Source organism: Brachycentrus maculatus, unplaced genomic scaffold (genome assembly GCF_059751285.1).
Source record: "Brachycentrus maculatus isolate JH-2025_06_01 unplaced genomic scaffold, ASM5975128v1 h1tg000419l, whole genome shotgun sequence".
NCBI lineage: Eukaryota > Metazoa > Arthropoda > Insecta > Trichoptera > Brachycentridae > Brachycentrus > Brachycentrus maculatus.
The window spans coordinates 845,994-858,055 of record NW_028281167.1 but is presented as its reverse complement, the minus strand read 5'-3'; the positions used below and the strand labels follow the sequence as shown (position 1 = coordinate 858,055).

The window sequence follows — 12,062 nt, the reverse complement described above, 5'->3', positions numbered from 1 at the left end:
TATAAATATTGTATTAAAACACAATTATAATGTCTACTGGTTTCGAAGCAAACCACTTCTTTATCAAGACTGATTAGTATTGTGATTTTAATACAAAGTTATATTTAAATTTTTTAAAAAATATTCAAATTTTAGTTGGTAATTCTAAAAATGTATTGTGACACGTGTAAATATCGTTTTAAGTATTCCGTATCATCGTTAAACGTCGTTTGTGAAGCTTAACCTAAATTTGAGAACTATACCTTTGGGACGTGAAGGAGGTGGTATTTTTCTTATAATATTTTTTATCAGTTTAAAACGGACAGTAGAAAGGGAGCTATAGTTATCATCCTATTGTTAATTTAGGACTTATCATTATTACAATGAAATCCATTCTTTACAAAATGCCAATTCTCCGTCTTTTGTCCATTTATTTATTAATTCACATTTTTATTCTATTTATTATTTCAAAAAATATAATTACGCATTGAGAGCTACGGAATGCAATTAATTTCTACTCATATTAATGTATATTATTAAATTTATAAAGTATAAATAAAACGCTTGTTTTTTTACCACATGAGTAGACATGTGGTATAAAGATATATACTCATTTAGTAAAAAGTTATTAACACATTTTTGAAAAACTCATTTATAGTAAAAAAATAAATATCATACATATTCAAGTATGGTATAAAGTCAACACTCGTGTGATAAAAAGTCATTTACTCATGTGATAAAAAATAAGTGTTTTATTTACAATTAAATCATGTCTTTCACAAAGTGAATACCAAAACAATAAATAACATTAAAAAAAATAATTAAAAATATATTACTTAAATACATAATTCCAACAACGAAAAAAACGCCCCGCTTATAGAAAAATTCCGTAAATTCAGCGTTTATCACGTAATTTTTTATATAGCAATGTTTACCGTAATCTCCTTGTACTCACGTGTTGATTTTCAATTAATTTTCATACAAAAAAACCGCGATGAGTTGCGTTTAACGAAAATAAGAAGAAAAAACAACGACATGGTTTTCAATACGTCTCGTTGCTACGCGAAGGCTTCATACAAACAGAATTCGAAACGTAAGTAAACACAAAGAATATGTGGCTTTGTACATTTGGTGAATTATTTGCCTTACACCAACTTCAATACCGGCTCGCCTTTTGGGGACCATAATTTCAGGCTCTATTTGTGAGCTTCATGTAAATGGCCGCGTAGCACGAAAGCTCGTTTAGGTTTCCCAGAAACTTTATTTATATTCACTCGTAAATTTTCTTTCATTTTTATTCCATATCTCACGAATACTCATTTTCTCGGTTTGTTTAATTAAGACAACAGTTTTTACTTTTTGATATTTGAATAAATGCTTTACTCACGCTCAAAGTCAAATAAATTTACACGGCATGAAAATTTAAAACTAGCATGTTTCAGTTTTTGAAACCATCATAAAATATATTTCCTTTATGATATTTTTTTTTAGTTTAATGTTTTGGTTATATTTAAATTAATGTTTTACCTACAGTATAAAAATTTAGAACTAGTAGTTTTATTTTTTTAAACCATTAAAGAACCGTTTTTCTAATGATTCTTTTTTTTATTCATTAAATGTTTTCGTAATATTAAAATAAATATTTTACCTACGTAAATTCAAATAGTTTACATAGCAAAAGGTTGAAAAGTAGCATGTTTTATTTTTAAACCATTAAAAAACTACGTTTTCTCTGATAAAAATTTTTTTTCAGTAATTTCATATTTCTATTATTTTCAAATTGATGATTTACTTATTTTTTGTCGAATAAGTTTACACAGCATGAATATTGAAAAAAAAGAGCATTTTTGTTTTAAAACCATTAAAAATAAGTTTCCTTTTATGATTATTCTTTATTGATATTTTTGTAATATTTAAATTATTTTTTACCTATGCTAGTAAAAAAATAAATATATTTGATTCAGTAGTAACTTTATGGTATTTTTTTTCATTTTTAATTAAGCTTTACTTGATAAATACCACCATTTTAGAAAATGGTTTATGACACGCGTTTTGATGCATTCCGCATCATTTTTAAACACCGGATCTAAGAAAAAGTGGTATTTACCAAGTAAAAATTAATGTAAAACACACGATTTTACACTGTAAAAAAATTAAATCACTCTACTTTAATTTTTAAGAGCTTTATAAAATGGCAACCTTACATATTTCCGAGTTACTGTATTTATAACAAATTCAATTTCAGAATATTTAATTTTCGTTAAAAGTCAATAAAATCATCACCATGGCGTTATTATCTCAGTGCCTTCTAGATAATATGTATTTTCATTTAAAAAAAGACAATTTAATTTTAAATTTACAGAAATTTTAGAGTTATAAATAGTTCCTCGTAAAAGGGAGCCATAAAGCTGAATGGTGGCAGAACATGTAATCTGTATTGTATCATGTGACTGGTAGTAGAGTAAGAATGCAATATCTCCCAGTTTATTAAAGCATAAAAATAAACTGAAGGGTACTTCGAGACTAGAGATGTACGTAATCCTACAACTAAGTTTAATAAAGAGCCGTTCGGGAACATTATAACATTATTTTCACAGACTAAACATTTACATTTGCTAAATAAACGATAGTTAACAAATTTAACTATCGTGTAATAATTCAACATATACTTTGTATATTAAAGCATTGTTAATGTTGTGGTATGGAAATATCATTCGTCTTTCAGAATTGTTCATACTTGTTCAAAATGAGTGTGTTCAAAATCTTAAAACAAGTTTATAATAATTCTTTTCATCTCACCAATCGATGTCCCTAGTGAAGTTCTTGTGATTCAAGAACAACGATTCGAAATTGGTTCATTTATATAGAATTTAAGTAGTGTGGTTGTCAATAATGGGTAGAATTGGTGAATGTTACATATCGCTCACTCCTTTCAAGAACGTCATAAATCAAAATTCGTCAATTTTCAGTTGTGCATGTTTTCGGAATGCCCAGAAAATATACTATGTCCCAGCAAAAGAGGCATATTTTTAACTTAATGTTTACCCGCTACGGGGCAAAAAATGTTGTTTTTGCATTTTTAAGAAAATGTATTGTTTAATTATTTTCTTAAATAAACTTAATATTTTTCAAATGGAGAAAAAACCTTCAGGTTATACCTAAAAAATCTGTTGCACAGTAAAACGTTCAATAAGTGGCTTAGTATTTATTTTTAATACATTGTGTTATATTTTCATTCTTTAAAAACGTTCTCCTGAAAAATCAAGTTTTTTTATTTATGACGTTCTTGAAAGGAGTGAGCGATATGTGAAGACGGTCATCAGACTCGTAAATGCCCAGACTTACATATTCTTCTTCATCTTTGATGAGATGTCAAAAAATAATTTGAAGTTGATACTAAGTTGATAAATAATAAACTCTATTTTTAATATTTTAAAAGACGGGCATTTAATTCTTTTCACGATTTCATTTCTTGTTTGAGTAAAGGTACAATCATATTTCATTTTATTTCTAGGAGAAAATGGGGTAGACTGAGGGAATAAACGAAGAAAAATGGCGAATTCATTAATTTTGCACGTTTGAATTCCTGCCGAGTAAACTAAATAAAATAAAATAACAATTTATTTTCAGATAAGTAATATAGACCACCAAGTTGTCGTGTAATATCCTATTAATTTTCATTTGAGTTTCATTGAAATATTCACGTTGATTTCTCCGCAAATTCTGGAAAAATAAATCCTTTTAAAATATTAATTACTTTTGTATTTTTAACGAGGAAAGCTTCGCAAAGTGGTTGGAGAGTACCTTTGCACAGATCGCAGCTGCTGTAGCAACTTCGGTAAGTAAGAATGACACTTGAAAAAAGTTTATTATTTAATTTTCTTGGAAATTGTTTTCTTCTCATCATTAAAACATCTCCAAGGTCTTAATTCAAAATGTCGAACAATTTTAGTCTTTCAATTTTGCATGGCGTTGTGATTTTTTTAATTTTCTCTATATTTGTTTATTTATTTTTTCAAAACATATGTCATACATACATATAATATTTCCGATGATTAATTTATAGTTCTCATTTTGGGACATGGGATTAAGGTTAAGAAGACTGGAACACAAATAATAAAGTAACAAAAAGATTTTTTTTAATCACCAAAACTTATACATGACACAATATAAAAACAATAAATAGGCTAAAAAAGCATATTTAAAATAAATAAATGAGAAAAACATAAGGTTAGAAGTATATTTAAAATAAACAAATGAGAAAATATAATAAAAACATAAGGTAAAAACAAAATGCTTAAAAATGTTTTTTTTTTAATAACATACTAACATTTCATACGTGTTTCATTACATCAATGTAAACATTCATTGAATGTATGTGTGCATTTGTTTTTTTCATTTTCATCTTTTTGTTTTTTTTTCTGTTAAAATCAAATATTTTAAGTTATTTAAGCACTTTTAAGCTTATTTCACTTCTGATATTGTATTATTGCCAGTGCCCTTTTCTTAAAACCTAAAATAAAATGTATGCCCACACACAGGCCATGCCTTTGTGGGATCTTTTTTTGTATTAATATAATTTTTTTGTTCTTTTAGTCATAATATTTTATAAAATGTAAAATAACTAAATTAAAAAAAAAAACAACACATTAAAAATATATTTTTTAAATATTTTTATCAAGATTTTTATTTATATACCTAATAGGGTATATGCATACAAATAAAATTTTAAATGTAGCAGTTTCCCTATTTTAAATGTTTTACTAGACTAACTTAAAATAATAATTATAAAATCGTCACGCCTCCTTCTCCTAGTATGAGCAAAGTACATATCCATCCCTGAAGACTACAAGGTATTTGTAGAAACCGGTTAGAAAAGGTACATTAAATGAACGTGGTAAAAGGGGACACTTTTAAAGTGGTATTGCACAAAGTGAATGATAAATGATAAGTAGAGTATATTTTGTATATTAAAAGCACTGTTAACTTAATACTCATAAAAGTAAGTTTATTTTAATTCAAGATCACTTTCAAAAATATTCTCATTGTAATTCATTTGTCTTCTTTCTCTCTTTCAAAATTTCATTTTTGTACAAATGTTAGACAGTAACTATTTTATTTTAATGACCTAATGACAAACAAATACGTGTTTTTTTTAAGTGGTATTACACAAAGTGAACGATGAATGAAAAGAAGAGTGTTATATTCACGATGATTTTATAATTTTACACAGCAGTTTCTGGCTGTGAAAATTAAATAATGTAACATGATTTTTGAACCCGTCTCGAAGCGATAAAGCTTCGAATACTATCGTCGGATTCCACAAAGCCTTGGCATTTTTACGTTCTTCTAAGGGCGCATACCGCAGCGGGAAAAAATCAATATCACTAAGGGTGGCAGTAGGTACTACCCTGTCTAGGGGTTGCATAATTTATAGTAATGGGGTGAGCCAAACGTCTAGCAAGGGCCTTACCTTTATTCGGAAAACCCGTTTCATGGGCGGATAATTAACTTTGTTGCGAAACAAGCGAAGGGAATCCATTTTTTGTTATAATTCGCTATTGTACCTCGTACTCTCACTACCGATTCGCATACACCCGTAAAAGTTTATCTCGATACTTGAATTCGGAGGAAATTAAATTTAAGACGCTTCCTGAAAATTTTGCGACATTCTCGCGGTAGCTTTGAATCGCTGTTGTTACGAGAAAATAAATTGAAATTTATAACTGTTAATCCCCCGAGACAAACGGATGCGTTTAATTTTTCAGGCGAATTATAAATAAAAAGGTTATTTGTATTTTTTGCAAGTGTCTCTTTACTACTAAAAAATTCGCATTTAACCTTTTATATGCCTAAATTTCTGCTGTATCATAATATAATTACAAAAACATATGTAGGTACTTTAAAGGTGTTTTTTTTCCAAATTAAATAATATAATTTTTAAATCAGCTTTTTAGATCGGAATTCTGAAAATTGCCGTGGCACTCACGTGGTAATTCCAACCCTCAAGTATACTATATACATACATTGTAAATTAAAACACTTGTTATTTTACAACATTTTGAGTATGTCGAAATAATCGTTCACAAATCTGGATTTTGTCCATTTAGAAGTTATTTTTTACATTATTTTCAACATCTCTACATAGTCGAAGAAGGATATAGAAGTCTGGGTATTTACAGGGCTTACGACCTGTTGCAAGTAGGTCAAGAAATCAATTTACACACGTGTAATTATCACCTATTATTCCATTCATGATGGACAACCACACTACTCAAATTTCGGAAGCTGTATATACCATAATATATCCTTCAATTGACTCCTTTTTACATATTCGTGTTCTCGATACTATATATGGTGGAGTTGATAAATTCTTTTTAGTAAGTGGATAAACTTTGATTTGTGTGCAATGATTTGGACATACTTAAAATATTGTGAAAGTTTAAACGTCCATAATATGTTTTACTTATATTTATTAAAGAAAGAGCGTTCTTTATGAAGGAGAAAAAATACTTGGTATGAATGCACGTGAAGCACTTGTAAGTTTTCATAGTTGCAAAATTCATTTTGATATTTTTAAAACTTTTTTTACTTAGCATTCACAGACTGATCAAGCACCCTTCAGGTAGTATTATACAAAAATGGCGCTTGTTACATTATTCAAATTTATTATTATTATTGTTATTACATTCGGGTATGTATGAGGAGATGCATGAATGTAGGAAGAGGCAAAGAATGTTTGCAAAGACAGAGTGGTGTGGCGTTCGATTCTTTCTGCCTACCCCTGCGGGGAAGCGGCGTGATGGCTAGTTAGTTAGTTATTACAAACGGAAAAATTCTCTTTTGACGCCAATTTAACTTTTACTTGATAAATGATACTCATCATTAAAATTTACCGTGTCACGTTTATCGAAGAGCTTTACAACACAAAAAGTCAAAAGTGATTACTTAAACAAGCCTTTGACAGCCCTGTTAATACCCAGACAAATATATTCTTCTTCATCTGTATTGATATGTCAATATGTTTCTATACTTGGTTAAAATGAAAAAAAATATGTATTTTTTTTTTCCAAAATTTCTATAGAACTTATTTTAAAATAATAAAAACAAACGCAATAGGAACATGCGCCGTTAAACTTGACCTTAAACATAATTTCAGTCATAAAAATAAATGTTTTCCTCTTAATGGTTATTTGTTTGTTATGCAAATCCACTAGAGTTCAACTTTTGACTCTCTCTCTTTACTTGAGCGAATAATTTGTATTTATAACCGAAGTGGTAAGTACTTTAAACCAAAAATACAAAAAAAATTGTTTACAACATTTTGTGTGTGTCCAAATACACACTCAAAATGTTGTAAATAAATTATCTGGTCAAATTATAAGCTTAATAATAAAAATGAAAATAGTATTTTCTGGCGTTTCTTATGTGTGTGATTATAATCCAGGATTCGGACCTCACATACTAATATAAGAGTTTCTGCTTAGTAAAAAGCTTCTTTACATCTCACCAATAGATGTCTCTAGTGAAGTTCTAGCGATTCAAGAACAAGGTTTCTAAATTGGTTCATCTATATAGAACTTCCAAAAATTTGAGTAGTGTGGTTGTCAATAATGGGTAGAATTGGTGAATGTTACTCGTGTGTAAAGTGATCACTTAAACCAGCCTATGACGGTCGTCAGCCCCGTAAATGCCTGACTTCCATATTCTTCTTCATCTTTGATGAGATGTTAAAAATAATATAAAAATTGTTTAAATAATTTTGAGTATTTCTAAATACTTATTAATTTATCTCGATTTCTCCACTTATTTTTTTATATTTTGACATCTCAGCATAGATGAAGTGAAATGTAAATACCCAGAATTCCATATTCTTCTTCATCTATGTTGAATTATCTTGTATAATACAAATGAAGGAGATTTAAATAAATTAGAGATTAATTTAAATAAAGCTATGAGAATAGTACTTGAGAAAAAAAGATATAATTATATAGAAAACATGAGGAAAGAAATTAACTGGTAACCAATAAAAAAGAAACTAAAACATAATATGCTAATCTTTATATATACAATTTTTGAACTTTAAATTACTCAAATATTTTAAGGATAAAATAGTTTTAAACAAAGAATTTCAAAATTACTAGGAAAAAAGGATAAAATAAGACTGCCATTTTTGAAAAAAAAGACTCGCTTAGTTGTTTTATGTATATGGGTTTGAAAATGTATGATGACATGTCTGAATGTATGAAGAATGGAAAGATTCGGAAAGAATTGAAAAATAAAAATTTTGTTGACTGTACGAAGATGTAAATACATATATGATGTAAATTAAGTGTAAATAATAGTTTGTATGAAATGTTATATTAAAAAATACAAAAAATTATAATAAATACCGCTTTTTTAGTTTTATTAGACTCACACACACTTAAATTATTATACTGAGTCTAGTGAAAAATTAAGACATAATTCTGATAAAACATTAATTAATAGTATGCTTTTCCAAAATTCATCACCATTATAATCTATGTTTCCATTAAACAAAGTCCCGCCTTTCCCTACTCCCTCTAGTTATTATCCTACCCACCTCTATATAAACCTGAACAATTTTTTGCTTGTTAGTTTTTGCAATCACCAGTTACTAAAAACAACTGTAGTTTTCGAAACTAGTCGTGTGTAAGAAAATAAAACGCAAAAGGTGAAATGAATAACACTTGAATTTAAGCAAGTTTATATAAAATGAAAAGGACGTTTTATAACTTTTTCTACATTTGACCGATTTTTTTATCCGTTACATCCAAAGTCCGTTAAATAGTAGTCCGTTATATCTTGATTTTAACATATAACTCATCTTGTACCTATAACCGATTATGTAATCGATATATTACTTATAACTAATTATTTAACCGAAAGGGTACTTACCGACGGCGAATCCATCCAACGTGTCGCCCTTGGGCTTTGCCTGGAACCTGTACTCTCTTCCGTTTATATCCAAACTTCTGACGCAGCCAGTGAACCCACCCTGGACCGGTAGTCGAGTGAGTCCACTCATGTTGCCAGCTCCGCCCACGAAGACCGGCTCCAAGAACGTCATCCTAGAGAAGAGACCCTGCAAAAAATATCAAGTCTCGTATATTGAAAGCTTTTTTTCTGAAATAAAATCTGCGATGCCGAAGATGCTGTGCGACGGGGAAAAGTGAGAAGACGTTTCTGGAGAAATCTTGTGGGAAGAGCAAGTTCAGATCGAGTGGTGAAGATAGCAGCAGACAGAAGCATAAGAGATAGCAGACCCCCAGGAAGACCACCTAAACCATGGGTGGCCGACATTTTCAGTAGCCGGGCCAAATTTTAGAAATGAGATTTCCTACCGGGCCGTAAAACATAATTTATTTTATTATTTAAAGAAAACAAGATGGATATTAGATACTTTTTGCTTATTTGCATGTTTAACCTCGTAATGCCGTTTAATGTTATACATTTTCAAGATGGAAACAGAATCATTGCATATCAGACATGTCGGTTGTGTTTTAAATTCCACGAAAAAATAGTTTACAGTCCATCTGTCCTAAAAACTTCTCAGTTCTTCTGTTACTCTTTTCTTCTTAAATCCAACGTCTTTACTACTTGACGTCATTATGGGTCTTGAAATTGCCTTGAAAAAGATAGTGAAATACTCCCATATATGGGATATTATACGGACTACGCACGATGGAATGTTCTTTTGGTGGTTTTGTGTATTAAGGATAAAATGTGTGATTTGCTCCGCGGGCCGTGGACCGGAGAGTAACAAGATACAGTCTTGATCAAATAAGAAGAAGATGAAAGCATTTTTAACTTTGTGGGATGTTGATACGAGGTCTGTTCAATTAATATGTAGATTGACGTCATTCAACAAAATGTACTTTTAGAAACACGTCTGGGATTCGAACACACCCAGAATGTTGTAAATAAAAATAACTTGTTAAATTACAACATCCGTAGGGTCAATATTTTAATATCTGAATAAATAATACAAATTGAATAGAAAACACATAAATACTCGTATTTTTCAATTGCAAATAAAATGCACTCTTTTTATAATGCATGAGGGCAGGCTATTGCAGAAGCACAACTAATGGTATTGCCATTGCATGGAGGGAAAATGATAAAAGATAATGAGCAACAAGACTGGAGCCATATTTCTTTTATATCTGGCAACACGCAAACGCTTTAAGCGGGAATGCTTTGTGCTTTTATAACCATTATTACCAAAGGAAAAGCGCACCTGCGGAAGTGATGTTTTTTTCGTAAACGTTTTATGTGAACGCAATCAGCAGAATACTTCGTCGTAAGGGTGATTTTTGAATACAGGGAATATGTTCACAGAGTTTTAAATATAACAGATTGCTGTAATAGCAGAAATTACATTGATAGACCTAACGTATGTGTGTGCGGTCCATGATACTGGTCCAAGGTATAAATAAATTAATTAATAAATTAAAGTTTGCATATATATTTTTCACATTTTACAAACCAAATTGGACGCCTTACAGATCAAATTGAAGGTTTGACAAATCAAATACGATGTTTTGTATTTTATGAAACAAGTTGGAATTTTGAAAAATATATTGAAAGTAGTACTCATGATTCAAAAGATTGAAAATCTTCTGAATAAAATCTTTCTCAGTCCAACATACGAAGATGACTTTTGTGAACTCATATGTTCTGTGTCATAAGATTGAAAATATATCTAGGATTTCCAAAAATTTGAGTAGTATGGTTGTCAATCATGGGTTGAATGGTGAACGTTGAACGCGTATAAAGTGATCACTTAACTATCATTTGTAAATTCAAGATATCCATATTCTTCTTTATCTTTGTTAAGTAGTTAGGAAAGTGTAAAATATTTTACAACATTTTGAGTGTGTCCAAATACTTGTTCACAAAATCTGGATTATCTCCAATTACAGGAGTTATTTTCACATTATTTTTGACATCTCATCAAAGATGAAGAAGAATACGGAGACTGGGCATTTACGGGGCTGACGATCGTCATAGGCTGGTTTAAGTGATCACTTTACACACGTGTAACATTCGCCAATTCTACCCATTATTGACAACCACACTACTCTAATTCTTGGAAGTTCTATATATACGGATATATAGTTCTATATGCTGACAGTCGTCAGCCCGGTAAATGCCCAGACTTCCACTTTATTTTGCCAAAAAAAAAAGTACATTTTTAGGTTGATATAATTGTGAAATATTTTCTCGTTAGCCAGTTTTTGTCTTTAGGGATTCGTCTATCTACTTTATACGATTGCGTTTCCTTTTTATGATATTAGAGGGTTGAAAAGGGCTTACGTATTCCCAGTCGTATTAAAACCGTGTTTTACTACTTCCGACGTATTTTTCCATCCTCGGCATTTGAAGACAGGAAGTTATGAACCGGAATTTAAGACGAGGATTTATTTCACACGTTGTTTTATAACCGATATTCAAAAGGCATTAAATGTATAATCAAACGTTAAATACGACAAAGTAAGTGTCCTCAAGTGTCCTCAAGAATGTCCAGTATGTATTCTGCATTCTAGTATTTATTTTATGTAAATATAAAATGGGCAATATAAAGAACCAAGCATTCTTAGAATTGCCTGGGCAGTTTAAAAAGTTTTTTTTTTAATTCAATTTTTGCATGGTACATATTTTAAATACTTATTACTTCTAAATATTGAAGGCATAAACTTTGTGGATCATATTGATATATTATTTTGAGAAATAAAAAGACTTGGTTTTTTGATCCACTCACATTTTTATTAACAACCAAGTAGTTTCGGCAACAACCTGTTGCCCTCTTAATCAAACCCTGAAGAGGGCAACAGGTTGTTGCCGAAACTAGTTGGTTGTTAATAAAAATGTGAGTGGATAAAAAAATAAAGTCTTTTTATTTCTCAAAATATCTTACTAGTTCCCTTAGAAAATTCTCCTTGCCTATTATGTACAAAGATTTATAGCATATTTTGTTTATATGTCTTACAAATTATAGTGGATTTGTATAGTTCATAATTAATTAATAAAATCGATCCCTATAAACAATACAAAAGATA

General features: G+C 29.7%; 1 protein-coding gene across 1 annotated transcript in view; it reads right to left on the bottom strand.

Moving 5' to 3' along the window:
- The window catches only part of SP2353 (EGF like, fibronectin type III and laminin G domains protein pikachurin), a 189,563-nt gene that overhangs the window by 64,120 nt on the left and 113,381 nt on the right, over positions 1 to 12,062 (bottom strand). The window contains exon 8 of the mRNA XM_088271085.1: positions 8,899 to 9,085. Within this exon, the coding sequence (XP_088127211.1) occupies positions 8,899 to 9,085 (187 nt within the window). The remainder of the gene's footprint in view (positions 1 to 8,898; positions 9,086 to 12,062) is intronic.